The following is a 25923-nucleotide window of genomic DNA, read 5'->3' on the forward strand; positions in this document are numbered from 1 at the left end:
ACCACCGAAGCGTTCACTGTCGGGTATAGTGCCTAGAATATACTTACTAGTGTGCCGACCGCGGGCTTCCGGTGGCACGGGAGAATGATGCCCTTCCGCCGCGGCCACCAGGACGGCGTATAGCCGTACGGACCGTGCTATGCCAGCGGCGTCCTCTAGCCAACGCCGCGCGTGTGCGACAGACGCCAATGGACTGTCCCAGCCCGTTTCGTTCCTGCGGAACGTTTGGTTGAGGTGCAAAGCGTAATCGAAAGAATATGATTTTGTTGCACTTACAAACGATCGTATGCACAGTTATCATTATAACGCTACACGATACCGGGTGTTTCTGCGAAAAATACCAATAAATAAATACGTGGTTTCCGAAGAAGTGTAACTTTTTTTCCACAGTAAACTATTATATGCGAGACATGTCCACAAATGCTAAATTCACACCAAGTTGTATCTAATTACCATAAATTAATTACCATAAATGAAGGTAATTAAACAGGGCACATTTTACATAGGCGCACACCGTCAACTAATTTTGAACGAGCGCTCAATGTAGCAATTATTAAAGTGTTTCTCACAAGCGGACAGCCGCCGAGTTAGCCTTCGATCTGCACTCTTATATTCTTCTCCCACTCGGCAAAACGTTCTGGCCAGTCAGCAGGCGCGCTGAATAATGAGACTTGCTCGTTATTGAGCGGTATCCAGTTGTACAATATGGACAAAACAGGTGCTGTGTTTTACGCCTCGTTTCTGCGACGACATGTCGGTTCCGTCCGTGAGCAAACACAAGTACGAACCATGCGCACAGAAAAGAACCCCAGCAATGACGTGCGGAGGCACCAACACCGCTACTTGCTCGAAAGCAACAACGCGCCGCAACCGACTGCGCTTACGAACGCGCATCCGAAGTGCACCCGAAGCGCAAGCGACGCTTGATGCGCAAGCGACGCGTGATGCGCCGCTCGGTTAGCACGGTCCCAACAGTGTCGCCGTCTGGGGGCCTCCGGCGGAAGGCATCACCGCAGTGCCAGCGTCTCCCATTGGAAACTTCCGGCGGTCGTCAACACTAGTAAGTATATTCTAGGCACTATACTGTCGGTGCGCGTTAGTGTCATAATGCAGTACTTCTCTTTTCTGCTCGTAGGCGGCGGCACCGCCCCGAGCAAGAGCGCGGGTACACGGAGGAGTGTTTAAGATATATAAGGCGCGTCTGTGTAGCTCTCTGCAAATGCGTTTGTGGCGCAATGGGTTAACGCTCGGCGATCTATCGTCGCGGACCGAGAGGTCGTGGGTTCGATTTCGAAATTTTGCATGTTTGTGGAACTTTTTCTTCTGGTTTCTTTCTTTGTATTATGTTCGTGTATGTTCGTGTGACGTATTTCCGTGACGGAAATACGTCAGTGAAGTCTTGGTGGACCCCGCATAAAACACTTTCGTGTTAAAAAAAGAGAGGCGAAAGCTTGCGCTAGGCCGCGCAAGCTCAAGACACAGTGAAGCTGGCCGACTGATATCGAGCGGCTAGCCTCCAACGCGTTCGGCGTCGGCAAGCAGCAGCGTTCTTGGCACTGTGCCAACCTTGCTTAGCCTGCCTGCGTTTGTGGCATGCCAGAACGCTGTCGCTCGTAGGCGCCGACGCGTACAGCGCTAGTCACGCGAAATGTCGCCAACGCGTTCGGCGTCGCCAAGCGACAGCGTTCTTGGCACTGTACCAAACTTGGTTAGCCTGCCTGCGTTTGTGGCATGACAGGAGCGCTGTCGCTCGTAGGCGCCCACGCGTCCAGCGCTAGTCACGCGAAATGTCGCGAAAGAGAAGGTACCTCTGAAAATGATCGTTCGAGAATACCTTCCTACATGCGTAGTTAAGTTAACCAAGTTAAGACCTAGCAGCAACCAAGTTCATAACTAGTAGTAGCAGCCAGTAAGCTTCGCTGTGCCTCAGCTTTGCGTGACCGAGTGCAAACTTGCCTGATTTTTCATTATTATATTATTATTATATTATTATTATTATCTTATTATTATTATATTATTATTATATTATATATTATTATTATTATTATTATTATTAAGTTGTGTTGTTGATGGTGTCAGAAGCGAGAAACAAATCAATCGTGGTGCAATGCAGGGCCCTGGATATGAATAAAAGTAACTCAAGCGGAGCGAGCTTAGCGAAGCTGCTACCACCTCTATGGCAACAGCACGGCAACAAACATAAAGAAGAATAACTTAGCTTCGTATATTACTCTGCGATGGCCGACATTCTGATTTCGATTCTCTTCTTATCATAAAGAACACAATCTATTTCAGGGTCCCGAAACAGATGCCAGGTATTCGGGAGCCATTCAAAAGACATGCGTCTGTTGAGCACGAGATAGCGGGATCGAATCCCAGCCGCGGCGGCCGCATTTCGCTGGAGGCGAAATGCAAAAACGCATGTGTGCTTGCGTTGTAGTGCGCGTTAAAGAACCCCAGGTGGTCAAAATTAATCTGGAGCCCTTCACTACGGCGTGCCTCGTAATCAAACTGGTCTTGGCACGTAAAACCCCAGAAAGAAAAAGAAAGCCACTGCATAAACATGTCATGTGACAAGCTTTGCCATTTAAGGAGAAAAAAGGACAAAAGAAAAAAGAAAGAAACTGCTCAGAAGTTTCTTTACTTGTTTTGTTTTCCGACCCGCAAGTGCGAGTACCAATTCTTGTTTTTTGTTGGCGAAGTATACCATGGCCAAGTAAAAATGAAAGAAAGAAGCTGTTTTCATTTGATAGTAGGGGCAGAAACAAAGTTTTAACGTGGCACGGATAAATGTTGACATCGAGTCATTTAAGTGAATTCATTCGCCATTATAGCCTAGCGTCATTGCTGAAGGAACTTCGCAGTTTGAGCGTTAAGTTTGACATAAATTTATAACTTAGCATATAACTTAGCATAATTTACCACACAAAATCTTTCATCAAGTTGCAAGTGGAATTGCCTTTTCCACAAGATCCACAACTACAACCCGGTACTAAAGGGAAAACTATTTGCGCCTTCTTCCTACATTTCGTCCCGTACTGACCATATTATATATACACAAGAGTACTGTGCCATCTTCGCGTACAAAATTATATATTGATTAGTTTTTGCCCCGAACGTGCATATACCGAAACCACCTCCATGCATCCCTTGCTGCCATTCAGGTCTAATCAAGCTTTAAGACCACTTTTTACCACGCCAAAGTGTTAAAGCTTGCGTGTTCTTGTTTCTGCGTGTTCCTTGTTTTGTTCTGCAACTCCTTTCTGTAGTGTCTACGGGCATTGGAAGTATAATAAATAAATAAATAATAAATAAATAAATAATAAATAAATAAATAAATAAATAAATAAATAAATAAATAAATAAATAAATAATACATTTACTTCATGTTGTGGGCACTGCTACCTGTGCGGCGCCCGTGCTTCCTATTACAAGCACAGTAAGAACGCACCATCCTTGTATGTACATTACGCGCTGAGCTCTAGCTTATGTAAACCTTATTAAGGTCACGAGATTCTCCTAGTACTTAAGCTATTTATGTATTCCCCTATAAAGGCCCTATTGCTCGCCTAAATCGTACTGCGCGATCAATTTTTGTGAGCTCAAACGACCTTACGACTCTATGATCATACCACTATACGACAGCGATATGTTGTCTTTTCCTCCGTTTTTATTCCAACCTTTCTTATTGCCTCGTCATTCTAATTAAGATACAAGAAAATTTCTCCTATACTTTCCTTGACGTAATTTTAAATGGCTTCGTGTGGTTATACATGACAAAAACTCGGGCCCCTTGATTTCCCTTTATTTTCCTGGTTGATACGAGTCGTGTTGCTTTATGAAAAAAAAATTATTTATCATGCTTTTCTTGTTCTTGTCATTTTTTTTCAAATACAAAGTAAGAAAATGCAAACTATGCAGAGTAAATCAAGAGCGAGAGATCCACTGCCCAACTCGGCTGTAACTTGTCGAAAAAAAAGTACTTTCGCAGGAAATATTGCTGTCAGTATACCTCTGACGCGGTTCACAGACGCCATTAAGATTTTAAAATATGGCGGCGAAATACGCTCTCTCGGAAGGCTTACATAGGACAAGAAAACAGAAAGCAAATGTAACGAAATATCTCCAATGCCAGCAGCTGCGAGGAATTTCGTCTCATGCCAGAAGGCGTTCCGAGTTCTTCTTGGGTAAGACTGCACACTCGTCCTTGCTCTACGCACAGGTATCGAACCGCGACGGTGTTTGGGAGATACACCCACACACAGAAGAGGAGGCCTTACAACACCACGCACGGAAAGGACCTTTCGACAGCCGTGCTCCATATCGCAGAGGCATTGGCACAAAGACATGTACACTTTGCAAAGATATCGAATAAGAGCATTCTTTTTTCCGGCGGTTCACCTTTTCTGAGAAAAGAAGCCGATCTGTAAGACACACACAGACGCACACACATACACACGCGTCACTGAGTGACATCACCAACGCCGCGTCACTACCAGGCATTGGTACGGTAACCTAACAGCTGGATAGATTTTGCCGCAAGAAATGGTGCGACTCCTGCGCCCTTATAAAATATCACCAGCCCTTCCCGTGTCAAGAAAAGGGGGGTAAGCGAAGCTTGTCGTGTGTGTACCTGACCTTTTCCTTCCCTTTCGTACTACTTGTCCTTCCCTTTCCTTCTACTTTTCCATCTCTTTTGAGCAACTTTTCCTTCCGTTGCGTTGTACGATTCTCTGCTCGTCGCTGTGGTCGCTTGCATTCGATGTCTCGAGTTTCTTCGGCGGCGTGGTTAGCAGCATTCGTCCGCCATTGCCGCTTGCGATTCTTTGAATTTAGATTGCTTCAAAATTAAATCTGTCCGTGTCATAAGACAATGAATGGATCATACCCCCGTAAGCCTCCCCATTACGACGACAGGAGAGAAGTGAACGCTGGAATGATGAGCGGGAACGGCTCCAGCTGTGGCAGAAGACGACGACGACGAACGTGGGAGCAGTGGTACGAGCGCGTGCCGAGCACGAGCATGAGCGCAACCCGAGGGGCGCCAACGAACAAACTGCGGAAAAAGACGACGACGCTCGAGCCAATGCTGACGATGATAACGCGTACACCGCTTACACCGACCCCGACACAAGTGAGCCCAAAAGCTTCGCTTAAAAAAAATTTGGGGCTGGAATAAGAGCAGAGCAATGAGTCCGCCGCAGCGTGGAGCAGAACATCCTATTTCGTCATCACAAGCAGAACTGCCATAACATTTCAGTCATTTTAGGCGGGTACGATGACGTTACGATGCAATTGGACTACCAGGCGATCAATTAACAGAAACCGACATACGGAACAAAGGACGAAAAAAACACGCAGGCGAACGCAATCATCAGTACATACAGATAAAAGCTCACAAAGCAAGAAACAAAAAAAAAGAGCCTCTAGATATATAAAACGAAGCTATTCAAATAATAATACGAGTAATTTAACTGGGACTCAAACTTTCACAGACGGAACAAGCGGCGCCTCTCTGAAGAATAGAACGAGAGAAACACGACGATACTGCTTCAGATGCATATAAAGATGCGAGGCTCGCAATGGCTTCAGTGCACGATATAACCCAGTCTCCCAACTGCAGTTCTGCTAACGTGTTTTGTTTACTAAGTAGTCATGCAAAATCAAAAAGAGGCATATCAAATTTCGAGACGATCACGCTGAACATTTGCTTATAACACGGCTCGCACGGATTGCAGACTCAAACGGGCGTGCACCTCAGTCACAAGGCGCACAGTAAAGCGTCGTTTTCTGCCTAGTGCACCTTCAGATCCCGATGCAAACAGAGGAACGTCAGTGGCCTCTTGCATTTTTACACTAGTGTAAACAGAAACGATAAATGGCAGCGCGGATTCCTCTCAAAGCATCATTACTCAGCGTTGAATGCGAAGAAGCAGGCTGGAAGTATTGCGTTACGAAAGCAGCGCGAGAGTGATACGACTTGTTTGTTTTTTCTTTCCAACGAACATGAGGCTTTGGCACTCAAAAGCAAGCAGCAACTAAGACAGCATCCATGATGTGCAGACGCTAAAAACTTACGGTTGAACGCGAAGCGAGAGTTTACTTCGCACCAACGAATCCGTGCAATGCGGCAAGAGTTGCACGTGCGGCTGTCCCAGGGGAAAAAATATATGTGCACATAAGTGTAAAAGAAACAAAACATTTTACCACCTCCACCAACGCACGTATTGGAATCTGTGTGACGCGAAGCTTTCGTGAGGCGGCTACTTATATATGCTATAAAACTAAATGCGATGCGTACAGTACTCATTACTGTCATCTGTGCAGCGTGTACTCTCATGCAATATTTATGTTTATGCACCGTATACCGGTCACAACAGTAATGTGATGTAATGTTCATGTTTATGGGCTGCACCGTTTACGGTCTAAGCTGAAAGGCGAACAGCAGTTCATGCGAATGCGCGCTGCGAGACGTTGACGCAGGGCTGTCACGTGGACGAAGTTGATGTTTGTCGAAAGGAGAATTGGGAGGATATATATGCGCTGAAAGAAACACGACGCAAAAGACTGGGGTAATGTTGACGGTTATTTTTTCTCACTTCATTCCTGCTCCCCATGGCCTAATATGGAAACTGCCGCGCGCACGTGCTCTCGCGTGCATGTGCAACACGTGACGTGGGGCACGCGCTTATTCGACAAGAACGCAGCAGCCACGGTCCGGGAGGACTGGCTAAAACAGCTTCGCATTAAAGAAATTCTGGTTATAAGCTCTAGCTCATTATACTTGCGTGTAGTAAAGGTTCTGGAAACGCGACCCCATATAATACGTAATTAAGTATAAGCAGAGCGTGACTGGAGGCTTGCTGTCGTAGGGAAACACGACAGCCCTTGCAGTATACATTGCATCACGGGGAAATTGAAAACTCTTGAATATATACGTAGCGCCCACAACGTATAATCATCGGTACTATGTAGAGCTCAGTGCGGAATACTAAGTTCCCACGCAGTCCTGGAAGTTCCCTACGAAAATTACTATAGGGGCAACTGTGGCGCTGCTGTCTATGGCAGCTGCAAGCATGGTGGTTCAGCGAGCAGGGGAATGATGATTGACACTTAATTCGCCTAAACATTTCCTTCTGTCTTCAAACGGATTTGTGTCTTTGCAAATTTATCTTTGAACAGCGAAGCTGTTTAAGCTATCCATAAAACCATGCTCATCGACCGAAAAAAACATCGCTGAGCGATGAGTCACCTGGGTCGCCTAGCAACCACCTCGCGAAGCGGCGTGTGCTCTGCCTCCTCTCCGTGCCGTACAGATGTTGCCTTGACATGGGACGTTAAGCAGAGGGGTGGAGAGCATGCGCGCGGCGCGCGCAATGCTCGGGAGAGGGAAAGAGAAAATGAGAGCGAGAAAGAGAGAGGAAGAAATTGTAGCAGCAGTAACGAGGCAACGCGCAGAGCTGCTGCCGACGCCGTCCGCGTTTCCCCGTTCCCCGCGTTTGCACCGAACGCTCGCGGTGTCCGTGACTGCAGCCGGCGCCTTTGGCGGCGGCTCGGCAGGTTTCGACCAGCCACGCCCCGGCAAGTGTGGAGGCGCAGCTTGGCCGTGACGTCAGCGGGGAGATAAAAGCTCGGAGCCGCCGCGACGGCGGCAGTACTCTCGTTGACTCTGTGGCGAGTACATGTCGCCCTGACATGGTACGACGAAAGAAGATCCGGACACCGGAAGAAGCTGCTGCTCATCTTGAAGCGTGTCGTGCGAATCTGCGCGATGCGCTTCAGCGCACCAAGCGCAATCAGCGCGCCAAGCGAGAATCTGCTAGTCGGCGGCGAGCAGATTCGGAATACGGTACCTAGCAGCACTTAGTATTTCCTGCAAAACTTAGCCAAGCCTAGTAAAACCTGGAAGAAGCTAGGTCGATCACCAGCTCCGCTGTTTACTCCAGCCCTGCACCACTGTAGTGAAGCTGTCCTTTTTTTTTTCAAGAAAATATTGCGTGATAAATGAAACAATGCATAATTGTGCATGTGAGCAGGGTCTTGATGCTTTCAGTGCTTCGAAAAATAGCATTGCTTCAAACTTTAGGCCAATGACGGCGGAAAAAGTGTAGTAAATAAAGAGGGAAAAAAGGATAAACGAAAGGCAGGGAGGTTAACTAGGACGGAATCCGCTTGGCTACCCTGCACTAGTGGAAGAAGAAAATAAGAGGAAAATATTAAGAGAAGGAGAGAAAGTCCACTGTTCATATCGCCGACGTAGTGACAGTTCTCTGCTCGATGTCAGAGGCGGTCACTCAGCCCGTTATCCTCCAGAAATCACCGCAGCGCTCGCGGCCCTTTTCTAGCTGCGATATCCGAAGCCATGGCCTCAGGATATTGTTCAATGTGAACATATTTCCATCTAGCTTATTTAGAGCTGTGCAAAGATCATGTCGTTCATTTTCAAAGGACGGGCAGTAGCACAAGAGGTGGTCGATGGTCTCCTCGACACCGCTAGCATTGCACTCGGCGCTATCGGCCATTCAAAAAAAAAATGAATATGCCCGTTGGTGTAGAAAATAAAGTCACAAGAATGTACCGAGTCACAAGCACGACGATCAGTCAAGTCCATGCTTACTAACCATTATTCCCATAGATGGCTGAACGATCACAACGCCAGAGTATCCTCTAGTAGAATTTTAGTAGAAAAAAACTATGCTGCAAGACAACGTGATCAAGCCCGTTCAACACGCTAATAAACAGTTTCAGTTCGCCCTTCTCTCACACGGCACTGTGGCGTACGTGTGTGAGTATACGTACTGCCTTGAGAAAAAGTACACGGACCAGGAATTTCGCGATAAAATCGATTTTCTTCTCCGCCTACGAATGTAACGTGAAATTGAGGACTGCATTCCAAACTTCGCATAGCAAACTCAGCAGTGCACTCGTCAATTTCAGTTTGTGCGACTGAAGGAGAATAAATTCTTTTCTTTTTTTCTCCAGCCTGCGCTCGTTATGCTTTTGCTCACGGCTGTACATGCATGATAAATAGATATGCCAATACCCAATACGGCAGTTTTCTCTATACAATACAATCGGTTTTCGTTAATGTTCTGAGATGAACCCACACTCCGGCGCGAGTCATATCCTGGCGAGCTCTCGCTTCGCTGCACGTATTTATAGGTACATAGCGTGGAGAGAACAAGGCAGATGCATAGTTCTTCATTCAAAAGACAACAAAATTATCGTTCACTCTTCAAACCCGACGTGTTAAAAAATGGATGCAGAAGGAAAGGGTACTACTGCGCGAAAACAAGAAAACAACAGGTGCAGTTCAAAATTAAAAATGCCTGCAAGAAAAAACAAAACTAATAAACAGGCGATTTTCAGTCGTATATAGAGGGAAATATGAATCACTGCTTGTTCCCTTGCACGGCTACGATTATGTTAGCAACCGAGCTCTTCTGGCGTTGATGCTGCAAAAAAGAAAAAAAAACAGTCTTGAAAGTAAAAGGAAAGAAGAATCGTCACGTTGCCTGTCTAAGGCCGTCGCGGAGGATAGAAAGAGGCGCCGCCAAAACTTTTCAGACGACTCGTAACGCAACCGATGCAAATTAATTTCTCGCTCGAGAATGCGTTTTTACACACGCGCCAGTTATTCCCCTAGCGACGACAGCAGCTGTTCTCTGTTGCCTTGCGCGTTTTCTCCCCAGACCAGACATTGACGTGCTGCGAAGGCAATAACTCTTCTTGACGTCTTACGGCTTCGTTTTCTTTTCCCCCCTTTTTTTTTTCTTCTGTTTCAATGGATTTACTTCCTTTTATAGGCGTTGGGTGCCGTAAATAAAGGTGCGATGAACTGCGACAGCAGTAGTTGTATTTCTGAACTAGGAAAGCGAACACATTCAATACTGCAGTCGCTTCGCGATGCAAATTCAGTATATGCTAACGAGAGAAAATAGAGAGCTACTGCGGACCTGCTGGTGGGACATTGCAGCGTCTTTAGCACCGGCACATTTCTGTTCCAACTCTGAGAAAAATGAGCTCACACATATCTGATCAACGCTATCGACATTTCGGGAAATTTGTCTATGGTCCCTCTTCGATTGGAGCGGCGCACACGCGAATCAAAGCAGAAAAAGCAGTGGTGCGTCCTACTTTTCTTATTTCGTGTCTTCTTTGCACTGCTTTAACTGAATATGAACTGATGCTGTAGATCTTGTAACGAAAAAATTCGGGAGCATGTTACACTCCTACCCACCGCGGTGGCTCAGTTAGCTAAGGCGTCGCGCTGCTGAGCACGAGGTCGCGGGATTGAATCCCGGCCGCTACGGCCGAATTTCGATGGAGGCGAAACGCAATAACGCCCGTGTGCTTGCGTTGTAGTGCACGTCAAAGAACTCCAGGTGGTCAAAATTAATCCGGAGCCCTCCACTACGGCATGCCTCATAATCAGAACTGGTTTTAGCACGTAAAACCCCAGAAAGAAGACATTTTTTTTTTTTCGTTTCTTCATTCATATTTAGCCATTGTATGTTTGCTTACTTACGGGGGTATGAGCCATTCCTGATGATGAGGTGCAATATTGTATGCGTGATTCTTATTATTGCATGCACTGTACACTTCACTTTGCTGAAGGCTTGTAGCCTTATACATTACAAGAAGGATAAGTCTTGCATTTTTACTTGCTTAGGGGGTTATGAGCCATTGCTGATGATGATAGTTTTATTGCGATAGCTATTACATGGACACGCAAAGCGTATTTCTGCCGTCGCAGTCACCATAAGGTTCCGTATGACGTCAACGACGATGAAATCATCGCCGCACGCCGTATGCTGTATGTGCGAGTGAAAGAAAGCGAGGGACGCGCGCTTTCACGGGGAGCGAACGCACGGCGGAGAGCAAACGAGCGTTCTGCGCCGTGCTGCCTGAAGGGCTGCAGAATTAAGCGTCTCTTTCCTCCTTTACAACCACCATAAATATAGAGCAAACGCGACTTTTTCCGTCGCGCGAAAGGCCCTGGGGGGACGGGAGGGAGGGAGGGGAAGCGACGTTTAGTTGCGGCACCAAATGCGTAAATATATAAAAACGTTTCGAGGCGAGAAGGTGGTTAAGACTTCCGACGCGGCTCGACGAGTGTCCTACGTGCCGCCCCCAGACGCACCGGCAACAGTCACGAACGCCGCGCGCGTTCGGTGCGAACGCGGGCAAAACGCCGACGGCGTCGACAACAGCTCTGCGCGTTGCTGGTGCTGCTGCATGTTCAAGTTTATACAGCTGATAAAACTACTATCTTTACTCCGTATAGCTCTCTACTAATTTGCTATCGCAATTGGTGCTTCGCCTTTCGGGTGAAACTGCGACATTTCTTTTTTGTACCTTTGGAGGGGACGACGTGAGTATGAGCCAGTTTTTACACCATTGAACAGGACCACGCGTTTCTTTGTTTTTGTTTTTTTTTGGGGGGGGGGGTGTATGAGTCTTTGCGATGAACCACTTAAGGCTTTAAAAAACGAGAAACGACCTTAACCCTTGACTAAAGTGTCTGCTAGTGGCGCTCGCACCTCGGCGTTGGTGAACCCTAGTGTTGGGCGGGAAACCGAGCTCGGAGGAGCGAGCGAACGGTAATGGCGGAAAACCGCCACGCTCAGAGGAGCGTGGTGGTTGCCACGCGCTTATACTGAGCGCGATAGGGCGTAGTCTTAAGTCATATTTAAAGAATACATAACGTTGTAATGATTGATAAAGCGTATATATCAACGGTAGACGCGAAAAAGGGCACGTTATCCGCATAAAGCCATAAATGAATGTCCTGGCTTAGCGGAATCGATCCTAATAGCATATTAATTAACCGAACAGGAGATAACACGGCTCCTTGTGGTGCTCCGTGTTTCTGCTTATACGGTATCCAGACGATGAGCAGCAGCTTTGAAATCAACATAATTTTAATTATCTTAATATCATTGAAACTAACAGCCTAATATATTTTTTTTGTAGACTGTGATTTGCAAGTTGCTTGAGCATATATAATGGCATGCCTTCCACTATCACGAGCTTCCGCAAGGTATAGAATCACTAACGTTCATTGAGGCATCCTCACTCGAATGCGGCTAGGATGGTGTGTTCAGAAGTGTTGATGCTTCCCTGGGAGACTTCAAAATATGCAGCCTTTGGTTCAAGAGCATCTTCCGCTCTTTTCTGGGGTTGTGTGTTCGTAGGCGTCAATACTGAGGAGCAGCAGTTAACACGGGGTGAGACAACATTTGAGTAACCGTACGCGTGCGGTATCTAACCGCCGTGAAATAATTAAACAGTGGTACCTCAGGAAGGACAGGAACATAAGTGAATGCCTTCACCAGAGAGTCCACTACTTCATCCAAAAACAAGCCCATGCGAACAGGCAACCAAATTAATCAAATACATTCCGAAATAAGCAGTGATCAGGGACTTCTTGTTTCTAAGCCTCAAAACTATTTACCTTTTATTGCGATAGCAATTATATGGACACTTAAACTGAATTTCTGCCGTCGGCGTCGCCGTCGCCGTGAGGTTCCGTATAGATAACATCATCGCCGCGCGCCGTATGCCCGAGCGGTAGCGTGCGGGGGACGCGCGCTATCACGGAGAGCGAACGCACAGCGGAAAGCAAACGTGACCGTCGCGCGTGGGAGTATGGGAGGGAGGGAGGGAGGCGGGGCGACGCTGCGCTCCGGCACCAAAGGCCTATCTTGCAACCGGGCGCAAGGGGAACTTCCCACTCAATCTCCCACGCGCAAGCAAGGAAGCGGGACGGCAGCGCCGGAGGGAGCGGGGGGGGGGGGGGGGGGGGGGGGGCGCACTTCTACTCTGCCAACAACCGCGCTCGTCGCTCGCAGGCCGCACTGTCTCTTATCTCCACACGGCTCTGACCTTTTCTATGCGCTGTGCATTCGCCGCTCAGTTTCCGTTGAAGCGATAGACCGCACGTACCTTCGCCCGTTGCGACGTATATGCGCTTGCTGCCAGCGTTTTGATAGTCGTTGTCTGCGGTCATTCAGTGTGATCTATTTATGTTTGCTTGTGCGCGCTCACACCACGCTTGTTCATTCAGTTAGTAATAGTCGGGCCACATTTTCCAACGCACGCTACACATGCAATGCTGCCCGGATCGGCAGTGCAGCGCTACAGGTGTGTCCCTTCGCACGCGCTGCCCACGGGAAGCGCTGCTCATCAACACCACCGTTTCACACGCGCCTTCTCGTGGTCATCGAGTCTCTCTTCATGTCGGTCTACTTACGCCGCAGCACACCTGCTTACTTAATCAGCTCATGTTTACTACAATTCATATTGCTACCAAAGCCGCTCACCTTACTTCGTGTCACATTGCTGTGTTGCTATCGCATTCATTGCTTCGCCCTTAGGGCGAAACTGTGACATTTTTTGTGTTGGGCTGCTGAGCATGAGGTCGCGGGATTGAATCCCGGCCACGGCGGCCGCATTTCGATGGGGGCGGAATGCGAAAACACCCGTGTACTTAGATTTAGGTGCACGTTAAAGAACCCCAGGTGGTCCAAATTTCCGGAGTCCCCCATTATGGCGTGCCTCATAATCAGAACTGGTTTTGGCACGTAAAACCCCATAATTAATTAACTGTGACATTTTTTTCTTCCTCTTCCAATTCGGAGACACCGAGCGACGTAAAAAGGCGAAAAAAGAAATCTAGCTGCCGCGGAAACTACTAGCGACTTCCAACAAACGAAGACAATTGGGACTGGAGTAGTCATAAATTATATTTGCACGAACCCGGAGAAATAAGTGGACCCCTATATGAGAAAGGGTCAACTTATTTCTCCGGGTTCCGTCGGTAGGTGCAGAATAAACACGCCGCGCCACGCAACCGTGCTGGATAATGTATTTGCTGGCAACTTCCACAGGATTGAATGCAAAGAAAACAGTAAAAATCAATACAGCGACTACTTCCAAAGACGCTGTGAAATCATACCACAGTTACTGAAATAAATGCATCATGACTGCCATGAATGACTCTTTCCGTTAAACACAACGTACACGGAGATAGTGATCGTGAAGTGCTTTTCGCGTCGAATAATATGTATGTTATTTTATTCACCAACACCCGCTCGGCGGCCTTCACATAAGTACGTACTTGCTCTTAAAGGGAATCTGTCCGCGCTGTTTGCGTTTTTGCCCCGAAAAGAACACGTTTCGCACTGGTACATGAACCCTTTTATGGACAACAAGATGTGGTAACAACAATAAAGCAGAAAAGTGCATGCCAAATGCATGCACAGAAGTCACTTGATGACAAAAGGTGCAATGAAAGTCTGTTCAGAACTTCATGTACGCCTTGTAGATGAACTCGCGGTGGAACTTGTTCCGTTCTTGCTCCATGAGGAACAGCACGTCTCGCGTGCTGACCCGCTTCAGTCGAGGCCTGTACACATGAGTAATGTAAGGGGTCGGCTGCTTCCCAGGCACTGCACCCGGGGCCGCGACAGGCATGGGCCGCTTACGGTTTCCGATGGCAAGAAGCGCTGTCACGTTGGCCTCGCGTTGCCTCGCCTCTTCCATCTCGGCCCTCTGCATGTCTCGAGCTCGCTGCTTCAGCTTCAGGTGCTCGGGGTCCTCGGCCCTCAATCGGCTCCGCGCCGCCCTGAGCAGCATTTCGCGCTCCTCTTCCTCGTGCCGCCGCTTCTCGGCCCGCTCCAGTTCTTCCAGAAAGCGCAGCTGCTGGCGGACGTCCTGCGTGACCTCGCAGCGCGGATCGCTGCGAGCGTTCTCCTGCCGGTGCTCGGCGATCACGCTAAGCTTCTCGATGAACGTCTTCAGGCGCTCCTGGGTCGCGTGGGACACTAGGGCGACGACGTCGTCCGGCACCTCGTCGATGCCGTGGACGGCGGCCAGGGCACTGATCCTCTTGTGCAGCGCGGCGGTGAAGAGGAAGTTTTCGTCCTTGCAAGAGCGCGCTTGTACCTCAGAGCCGTCGTCGCCAGTGCCGGTAGAGAGGATCGTCTGACTCTCCTCGGCCACGTTGACACCTCCCATGGTGGCGACGTCATTGATGTCCTCGTCAATCAACGCTGGCCCCGCGGATCGCTTTTCTTTTGCTGTGCTTGCCCCTCCGCCGCCGCCAATGCTTCCGGTCGATGCGGAGAGGGAGCCCTTCGGCTGCGGCGCCGTCGACACGGGAGCCGGCACCTTGAAAGGTAAGACGCCGCCAGTGGTAGGCGGAAGAGCGGCGACGAAGTTGGGAGGCCTGGCCAACAGCAGGCTCTTGCCGCCTCCTGGTGCGACGATGCCGCCGGGCGCTGCACGGACGGATGCTGTGAGCCTTTGTTGCTGGATGAGCAGGCCCTGCAGATCGACGGGACCGGCCATTTGAGCGGCTGCTAGAGCGCTCTGGGGGATCATCTGAAGCTGCGCGGCTGCGGTACGTGGCAACAACGCCCTGGCTGCGGCGGTCTTCTGCAGGCTACGCGCGATAGGAGGGGAATGCGTCGGTATGCAGAGGGCGCTGCGCGGTGGAGGACGAATGCCATCGATGGAGAGTTCGTTTGTCAGCATTGCGTGCCTCAGTAAAGGAAGACTCTTGCGTAAAAATGGAATCAGGCACGGTTGTGGGTTAGAGCTTAGTTCTTTCTCTAACTTGGTAGTGAACTCTTCGGGTTGCATCGTGTCGTCGACGAGTCCCTGAATCAGGCGCTTTACGTTCGCGGCCGTGTTCTCAGGGCTGGTCGCTGGCGAGGCGAATAAGTGTCGAGAAAAAGTTTCTGCACTTTTTCTTGGCCGTGTCCGGGGACATTTGGGGCACAACGCTGGCAGCATCATGACCGCCGACCGTCATGGGAGCAGTCTGTATGGCCAGCTGTTGGGTGACAGAGGAAACGGTGGGGGCGGGCACTATTTTGACGCCCAAGGACTGAGGCGGTGTCATGACTTGCGCCTGCGAGACGCAGACGATGCCTCCTGATGTTAGTGCCACGCCGGGAGGCCTATTCCTGATGTTCGCAGCTGCGGCCGTGTACCTGGCCGGTATCTGCTGCACCAGCCGCTGTGGCTGCTGTACCGGTGCGGGGCCTGGAGGGGCAGGCACCCGAAATTGTCCTCGGCTTCCAACTGGACCGGGTGACACGGGTTGCACGCTGCTGGGATGCACGTTGACAACTTGAAGCTGACCGTCCTCAGTCTTGAACACGACTGCGCCCGGTATGACACCCGTCTGTAATGCAACGGCGTTTGGTTGAACGATGCCGGCACGCAATGGTGCCGGTCTGGCTAGGAGAGGCTGGATGCTACGTGGTTGTCGTACTGCGCCACCCAGTACCATCCTGGGCGCGAGAAGTCTTGTTCCAGGCTGCGTAGACCTGGGGGGATTCATGGCCAACTGTGAAAGAAACGGACGGCTTTGACTCAAAACATGTCTTTTGAGCAGGCGATTAGCGCACCAGACGTACCTCTCTAAAGTAGCGCGTAATACCGGTGTCACACGAACACTTCGGGTCGCGATCGGGGCTGATTCGGCTTGAGCTTGATCCGGATCACGGTCATTTGCTACACGGTCATTTGCGATTCTCGATCTTGCGGGATCCGGATCCGGTTGATTGCGATCCTAGAATCGCTATCAGTCCTCTTGGTCGCGATCGCAGGCTGACGTCTGCGCCCTCTTGCGCAGTATTCTGAAAACGCTAACAAAAAGTAAAGGCAGCTCAGTAAAAGACGTTTAAGGACCTTTTAATCAGCCATAGTAAGCTGTAAAATTGAAATATTGTCCAATTTTAACCAAACTTTGCAAATCTGAATTTGTCGCCAAGGCATTATGCAGTTCTGAGAGCTGTAAACGATCAGCAGACGATAACAAATCGATCCGTATCGTGGGACCGTGTAGCAGCGACCATTGTTGATCGCGATCCAGAAATCCGACCCGGAACGGCCCCGATCACGATCAGAAAGGTACGTGTGACATAGGTATAAGACGTTGAAAACGGCTTTGTATTGCACACGGTTCACGAAACCTCCGCTGGACGGCTTTAGTGCTATCAACTTGCGTGGACACCATTTACAAGCAATGACCCTGGGCTCTACATCGCTCCAGTTAACTTCTACCGCCAGAAGATAGTTCTATATTGGCAAGGCGTATGGCAAGAAAAATTCCCTAAAGAATGCCTTGTCCACAGTTTTAATATGTCCGCAAGCCCGTACCTTGCAAACGAATAATTGATATTGCTATCAATATTGGTGTCGATGGTACGGCAGGAATTAATGTACGCTGCCAAAGAGCAAGACGCAGTGGTCACTTTTGTCAAAAGCACGTGACAAATAAAGCCAACCGTTCGCCAAGAGATGTAATACTCTATTATAGCAAATCTCTGCTGTAACCGCAACCTATAAACATTGGTTCCTCTGTTTAACCACTTAGCACGAGACAGGTAACTCGAAATAGTATATCTGGTTTAATAAGCTTTGGCCAAGCTTTCATGAGCACAGAGCGCGAATAACCAGTACGAAATTCCCTCATCCGCTAATGTCATTCTTTAGCCAACGTCTTTCCTAAGATGGTTGACGTTGCTCGGAAGACAAAGCGCCTTAAAAATGGCTATTGCCTATAATTGAAAGATGCGCAGTGATGTAAAATAAAATTTGGATGAGCCATACACTTGTTGGGAAGAATCACACAGTGTATCAACGGCTGTTCACTACTGATGGGTTCTTGAAGATGTCAGACTAAATGGTCTTTTTCACAACAAAGGGCGTGCTGGCGTGACTTATACTGCTTACCTGTACCCAGTGCTGGCGCCGCCTCCGTGTTTGGGTCCGGACGTTCCACGAACGCTCGCAAGATGCGACGGCCGACCCGTGCGTCGCGACCAGCACAGCGGGGGATTCAGCTTCAAGGCACGGCGCTGGACGGCGAGCTAGCAGACAGGTCTGATCCGGCGTGATTCGAATCCGAGGATCGTCGGTCATGCGAACGCGTGAAGCAACGTGCGAACACGCGGCTCCCGCGCCTACACGTGAGCGCAATGTGCTTCTTCTTCTTCGGTTCCGGTTGGCTCTTGACGAGCAAGAACTCAAGCGCGTTAGAAACAGAAAAGGAATAATGAGGGGAAAAAGCAGCCATTGAGGATTCCTGTAACTAAGAGCAACAAACAAAACATAGGCGAAGCCACCGTGAAACGCGCGGGTGCTAAAGATTATTTCTCACCTCAACCACTGCGTTCTCAAAACGCGCAATCCCCATCCCCCGTCCCTAAGCCTCTCCTCGTGCCTTATTTTCATTTTTCGGCATTCAGCATTGCTGCGGTGTCTTTCGATGATGTTAGCGAAGTCCGCTAAGAACCGCACACCAAGCTGCTGCCTGCATGTTCAAGTGAAAACTTCGGCGAAGAACAATAAAGATCAAAGCGCATGGTCATGAGTAGAAAAAGAGAAAAAATAGTAAGAATCATGATCCGTTCCAATGCTGTGAAGGTGGATTACCAGCGAAGCAGTTTAGCGAATGACATAGAGGTGACACAGAATTTAGATCAAAGGTATGAGCAAGTTTTATTTCTCTTGAGCGGTGACGGCGCTCATCCCGAAGGACACACGGACATACACTTTTAAAGACGATAGTCTTTCTTGGGCTAACTAAACGCGAAAAACTATCTGTCTGTCTGTCACTCGGTTCAACCGCCCTGCCAAAACCGATTCAGCCGCCCGGCCAAAAATAACCAAGCAACTAGCACTGGTGGCACGGGGTCATACACGTCAACATTAAACAGCGCAAAGGAAACCTCAGGCCTATTTGAGGCAAAATATATGTACATAACCGTGATCCGCGGCGTTAATTTAATTCAGGATACACATTCAACTGTTTTTTATGTTAGTAAATCAAGAATGAACGCGTTAGAAATGGTGTCGAACTCGTTGGAAATGGCGTCGAAGAGACGCGACGCATTAAAAACAAGCCGACTGAAGCCGCTGCTCTGTGGCCGGCTTTAAGTCAACAGTAATAAAAGGTCCCAACAGATGGTGCGAAAGCAGGTCGAACGCGGCAAATTTGAATTGAATTCAGCAAAAACTCCATTACATCCATCATGGGAGCAGTGAGAGGGGAGGGGAAGAGCGTGAGGGTTGGCCGGGGGAGGGGAAAGAGAGGGTGTTACGTATCAGGGGTGGCAGAAGACTACCGTCTTTCGACGTCATTTCAGCGAAGCAAGCAGATATGCGGCCAATTTTATCTTGATCGGCGGCATACAGTCGCGTGGAAGACTACCGCCACCTCGGGGAGCCGGAGGAAACTAGACACGCGCGACGGGACCGCCACGCCGGGAGAGCGGAAGGAAACTAGGCACGCAAGTGTTTGGAACGGCGACACAGAGTGGGCGGTGCGAGTGTGCACATGGCCGACGCGGATCGTACAGCCGCAAATCTTTGAGAAACCCTTCTTATCTACATGAGAGTCTACTCATTTTTAAAATGGTGCCTACTGATAACTAATCTACTGAAAATGCATATCCAAGTGATTAGACGTATAAGCTTTTGCACAGAATGAAGCAATTTTGCATCAGGGCCCAAATTCGCAAAAACTTCTTACGCTAGAATTTTTCGTAAGAAAGAATTTTAGCCAATCCAGATGCCAGACATATCATTAGCGAATGGCAAAGCGAACCAATGGCAAAGTGAACTTACGAAAGAAAAGCTTTGTGAATATGGCCCCAGATTCGGGAGCTGAGTTTTTTGCACACGCAGATCTGTTCACGGACACTAGCCAACCTAGCTAGCTGCAGCATCCAGCCACGAACGTCACCATTGCCACTAGCCAAAAACTGGTCCCAAGAATGGCAAACGCTGTAATCCCAGCTTGGTCATGCCTTTTTCCACAAGCTGGACTCAATGTCAAAGACTGCTTGCAACGAGATCCCTTGCCTTCGCCAGAACAGCCAACATGGCAAGCCTTAGCAGCCCAGACATTGCCCGCGAGTACGTCTATCACGTCAGATGCCCTCCCTTCTGACACGGTGCCAATACGCATTCATCCCGATATTGCACCAGTCTAAATTAGCAGCCAGCTCACTCTCAGCGCCGGAGTGTGTGCCTCTTCCCACCCGCTACGTACCGCCCCGCCTCTACTCCTTGGGGGACCGCAGATCTCAAGTAATATAAGACCTCTGTTCTCGGAGGATGAACACTTCCAAGTTTGCGAACAGCGCGGACGATGATGCGCCGTTTCTTCGTGCTCTCCGAGCGAGTTGCACAGTCCGCCATAGGAGGACGACGAGGAGGAGGAGCGTAAGAGAAACAAGGCGTCTAAGGTTGCGTCTTTACCATTCAGAACTCGCGCGCACGCCGGCGCGAATCGCACCAGAGGGCAGCGCCGAAGCGTCTGCGTGAAAAACAGCGGGCGCGCACTTGCGGCACGGCCCGCCTGGCGGCTTCGGCTCGTATGTACCTCATGCTGTTGGTAGCGGGCAGGGTAGTGGCTCGGTCCTGCTAGACGCGAACTTTGGAGACTCGGGTTTGCCGGATTCGCCAAGCATCAAGGATTCTGCAACGTCCGCGTGAACATGAGAGAGCGCATGCGTAAATGGCGGATCACACGGGAAGCCGCATACTCTTATACAGCTCACGCATCGGCACTAGAACTGGCACCAGACCTGGTGCAGGCCTGTGGTGAACTGTGTATCATCACTCTTGTGGGAACAGAGAAAGTACGGGGAAAAGGGCCGCGTCTATTTCTCGGTTGTGGAATTAGCAGGAATTGTGCCGCACCACTGATTCGACGTCCCAAAGCGGCATCTGAGGCGTGACAAACGCTGTAGTGGACGAGCGCGGCCTGCTCTTGACCAGTTCGGTTTCTCTGACGTGCACGTGAGATGTTTCAACAGCGCTGAAGCAGACAGAGGACGGACCAGAAAAAAACAAAAACTGTCAGCCCTTCCACTGGGGGGGAGATGGAAGACCAGCGAAGCTGTAATATGGTGGGAATTATGTATTTCCAATTATGACTATTAAGATGTGATGGTGTAGTTGTTTATTTGAACTATTAAAGAATGGGAACTATATATAATCCGGCCGTTTTCATTTATTTAGTGACCACAGGGACCATGGCCTTATGGTCGCTACGCTACACCGCCATAGGGTGTACGGCAAAGGTTGGCACGTTCTTCATAAACACGTCACCAACGCCGCGCGCGTTCGGTGCGAACGCGGGCAAAACGCCGCCGCCCTCGACAACACTTATGCGAGTTGTTTGTGCGACCGCACACAACCGCTGTCAAAACACTGGCTACGTGACGCACGGCTGAATGCCGTTGTCGACACTATTAGGGGAGAGGCGGGCGAGAGCGCAGAGAGCCGGCGGCAGAGGCCGGCAGGTCTGCGCGCAAGCGCCGCAGTGGGAGAGCGGGCACGCACACGCTCAATCTAGAGTGCCTCGATGCCCTACTCGCCCACCACTCCCCTTCCACTGGTAAGTCCGTTTGCTCTCCGCCGTGCGTTGGCTCTCCGTGAAAGCGCGCGACCCTTGCCCTTGCGCGCTTTCACTGTCACATACATCATACGGCCCATGAGAGTTTTTTTTTTTCTATTGTCGGACGCGACGATCGAAAGGTGAGCCCTTAACAGCTTCGCTGTAAAAAAACGGTAGGCGACTTTAATATTTGACTTAGGTGTCTCTTAGTGGCACTCGCACCTCGGCATTAATTCTAATTTATTCTAATTATCCCAGACACTTCAGCAATTCAACTTGTAACTAAACTTCTGCTCTGATATTATACCTATAATGAAACCCATGAATTTTCTATGGTACTATTGTTTTTATTTTTTTTTTGATAGTTTATTTTGAATTTCGTCCCCGGTGGTCTCAGGAGGTTAACCGGAAGTGCTGTGCAAGAAGAAAGAGTGTCACTCGATGCTCGTGCCACTAAAACGAAGTCCGTCTGTCTTTGGTCAGCCTCTACGCTGTCAAAACAACATGTATCCACGACTAGCCCGTTCCCACACTGTGCACGTAAGAACGGTTGATTTAGTTATAGGTGGAAAGCACGGTGTAAGAAGATAGGTGTTCCGACGGCGCGCCCGCGCTGGGGCGAGAAAGTGGCCACTTCGTGTGACCGGAAGTGAGCGCCGCCGCTAGGGGCAGCACGTGTTCAGGAGGCCTTGGAGAAGCGGCACAACAGTGGATAATTTACCACCTCCGTCAGCGTTTAAACACCCATACCCAAAGATATGAAATTTTTCGTTATTTAGACACCAAATCCTGAGCAGGTAGAAGGTTTCATGCCACTTACAGTCAAAATACTGTTATTTCGAACACGAGAGAGACGCGTCGTCTGCTCGAGCAGACGGCGCGCTGAGCTTAACGCTGCTCGCCGCGTCGGAGTCAATCGGAATGTCGGCAGAAATATAAAGGGACGTTCCTCCAACCAAGTAGAGTCGTTTTAAGCAGGCGACCGACATATATTCATCGAAATAAAGCACTTCTGCCGCGCGTGCCCATAAAAGCGCCAGCAAAGCGAGCGAAAAAGTGGCCCCCAGAATAGGTGCTGCCCCTTGCGGCAGCGGCGTGCGTAGAGTCACACTAAGTGGCCGCCCCGCGCCGCCGTCAGTTCACCTTCCTTTTTACACCGTGGTGCGAAGTACCTTATGCGCTCGGGCTGTCGGCGTCTCCTGTCGCCGTCGTCGTCACAGTAAGCAAGCGGCGCGCGCTCGGCGCGAGCGCATGCCGAGCGCTCCCGCGTTAATCGTCGTCGTCGTCTTCCACAGCTGTCTGCGTTGCCGCTCATCATTCCAGCGTAGAATTTCACTTCTCTTCTGTCGTCGTGATGGGGAGGCCGCGTTTACTGGTTTATGAGTCATTGCTTAAGGCAGTATGACCCCATCAGCGGTGCATCACTGCATGCTTCGCACCTCACCAGGTTTCACATTAGAGGAACTGCATTTCGCTCACTGGGTCACTTGACACTTACGCATAATATTTAATTCACCGCTCAAACCGAACCTACGACTTAACTCGCGCTGGCTTTAATAATAAAAACTAAAACAGTAAGAAAGGCGTAAATAATGGCCAAATTTTATGCCTAAATATGGCTGACACCCTGAATATCATTCCATGAAACGCACAGGATTTCCGACGTCCCCAAAAAAACAAGCCGAAATTATCAGTGTGGCCAGCGCTAAAAATTGCCAAATTCTGTCTTTGCAAGAAAAAATTTTTCTTCTTTTTTCTTGCTTCTTTTTTTTTTTTCATTGGACACTCAAAGGAATGTGACTGCCGAAGCCCCGAATCGAACCCCGTACCCTATATTCAGCAGCCATAGTGACAGAGTCTCAGCGGCAGCCGAATTTCTCCAGTTCTCCAGTGTCATCCGTTATCGCGCTCGAGTTAAAAGCCAGACAATGGTCTAGTGCACAATCACTGTACGGCGAGAGATTTGAGTATTGGTGATAAGAGTAATTTCACTTTCAAACAAAGAACTCCGTCTCACAACGCCGCGCGAACCACTTCTGATCGCTCTCCAACCCGTGCCAACAACGACACCTCGAAGATAAAAGGGCAACAAAATGTAACCGAAAGGCGCGAAATCTCTCCCCGGTTGCGGAGGCGGATGTTGCATGCGCCTGCACGCACAGTCGATGTTCAGTCGACGAGAGAACGCGTGTGGGTGGCGAAGCTGCCTGGCGCCTGCTTAGAATAGATAACAATAATCATGCACGTATGTGGCCTTCCCCAAGCGGATAAAAGCGTGTTCCGCAATTCCGGATCAGGAAGTTACTCCTCACCGGACAAAGAAACGGCAATCGGCGAGCATCTTCCAACAGCCGTCACGGCAGGGGTGCAGTCGACGAAGGCGTCCTAAAGGTCCTTCTCCTATTTGACTAGCGTGACTTGCCGCATGCTACTTAAGCGGCCGCATTTATTAACTATACGTTTCATGGCACGTTGCTCTATCAGAGTGACCGGCCGACAGTTGCCAGTGAGTTAAAATTTACTGCGTCACTGCCTACGTCACAGGTACATGTAGGCAAGCTGCGCAACAGCAAGGGTTGACTGCTGCAGAATATTATGCGGCAATTACTAGAGCGGACTGATAAAAAGGTTTCCGCGCGTTGGTTGTCTGACAGCGTTTGTCGCAAACACTGTCCCACTGATTTTCGCGTGATATCACTGCCCCTCCAGTCACATCTGTGCATGACTGAGCGTACTACATTAGAGAGTGGGTCGTAAACAGGTTTATATGTTCTCTTTAAAGTAAATAATAGAAATTCAACAGCGACAGCACGGATAAGTATTGCAGAAGACTGCGCACCGTGATGCGTAATCAGTAGCTATAAAGAAAAGTCAAAAATGTTTAACAACAATCCAAACAAAGCTTTATGTACTACTGGGATGCCATAGCGGAGTGTTCCTGGTGAATTCTGAACCCTCGAGATTTGTCGATTGTGCTTCTAAGTCAGAAGCGCGCAGGGCACCTTCGCAGACCGCAGGGAACGCATCTGATATTTCGGCGAAACTCATTTTATAGAATCATGGTATTCCAAATGCCGCCATGTCGTAACTGTCTCTGCGTCGAAGCTGCTCAGAAAGAAAAGAAAAAAGAAACAGGAAAAAAAATACAACAAGGCCTTTTATTCCACCACTCTCGCCTGACGAATTTTTGTCGAACGTTGGACTATCTCAAAACTGTGCGAAACTGTTCAGGAATTAAACGTGAGATATTGATCTTTAGGCTCAGGTGCTAATACGAGCCTCGGTTAGTGGGGTCCATATTCGACGCCCTATAAAGGCAGATTTAGGCTCGAGCCGCACGCCGCTCCACCCACCTGCCGCACGGGTGCGGTTGTGCGAAAAACTGCACATGTCGCGCACTTGTGCACACATTTCGGTTTACACTGTGTTCGCACATGCAGTGTAAACCAAAATTTGTGCCCCAGTGTGCGAAATATGCAGTTTTTAGCACGGCTGCAAGCGTGCGGCAAGCGGGCGGTGTGGCGTGCGGCTCAAGCGTGAATTAGCCTCAGCCACTTAAATCACACTGGCGTTGTCCCTGGCAAAACAGCACATGCTAAAGCACTACTCAGGCAGTGTGAGCAACAGTTGCTCCGTGAACGGAGTTTACCTATCGAAATTTTTTCAACGCGTGCGTGAAGAAAGAAGCAAAACTCCACGCCAGTTCCGGGCAGTATCACACTTTCAAGTCGTATGCAAATGCTTGATGCACACGCGTGCTAATTATTGATTTTAATTATTGAGCGGTTATCGCAAAATTTCACGCAATCGTGTGCAAGTGTTTCTTTTTCATCACGGTTGGAAGGCGATTCGTTAAATCCACGGTTCCATATCAGCGAATTTTTATAGCGAGAGTATTACTTGTATTTTCGTATACGAGTATATAAGTACAGGCATCGGACGAGGAGGACAATGGACAAGCTAGATCGCGACGAGTGTCAAGGATCTGATGGGCAAAGTTATATCAGGCCCAGCAGTTCAATTGTTAACCGAGAATCATAAGTGTCAACTACACCAACGAATGCAAATATATTTTATTGCGATAGCAATTATATGGACACTCAAAAGCAGATTTCTGCCGTCGGCGTCGCCGTCGCCGTGAGGTTCCGTATGACGTCATTTGGAGATGAAATCGTCGCATCATAAGTGGTTCTTGAGGGAAAGGGAAAGGTTGGCGCTATCTTCTGCAGCCCTTGAGGGAGCACGGCTCAGCGCCAACGGGGAGGGGTAAGTGGGAGCGAAAGAAGGGATAGAGTGGAGTCGCCATGGCTGGGCGAAGCAAAACCGGCAGGCATAGGCGGCACGTATCAGGCCGAGATGAAAGACCTTAATCGTCGCCGCGCGCCGAACGCTGTATGTGCGAGTGAAAGAGCGCGAGGGGCGCGTCTTTCACGGGGAGTGAACGCGCGGCGGAGAACAAACGCGCGTTCTGCGCAGGGTGGCCACCATCTTGGCAA

General features: G+C 49.3%; 2 protein-coding genes across 3 annotated transcripts in view; both read right to left on the reverse strand.

Annotated features, from left to right (window-relative positions):
- Positions 1–25923, reverse strand: part of LOC119456744 (acetylcholinesterase) — a 266636-nt gene that overhangs the window by 139925 nt on the left and 100788 nt on the right. The window lies entirely within an intron of this gene.
- LOC119455635 (transcription initiation factor TFIID subunit 4) lies at positions 14245–18963 on the reverse strand. Its single transcript, XM_037717053.2, is given in 3 exon segments — positions 14245–15705; positions 15707–16360; positions 17752–18963. Coding segments are annotated over 3 exon segments (2244 nt in total). The 5' UTR covers positions 17941–18963; the 3' UTR covers positions 14245–14304.

The sequence above is a fragment of the Dermacentor silvarum genome, chromosome 6 (genome assembly GCF_013339745.2).
Source record: "Dermacentor silvarum isolate Dsil-2018 chromosome 6, BIME_Dsil_1.4, whole genome shotgun sequence".
In the NCBI taxonomy this organism is placed as follows: Eukaryota; Metazoa; Arthropoda; class Arachnida; order Ixodida; family Ixodidae; genus Dermacentor; species Dermacentor silvarum.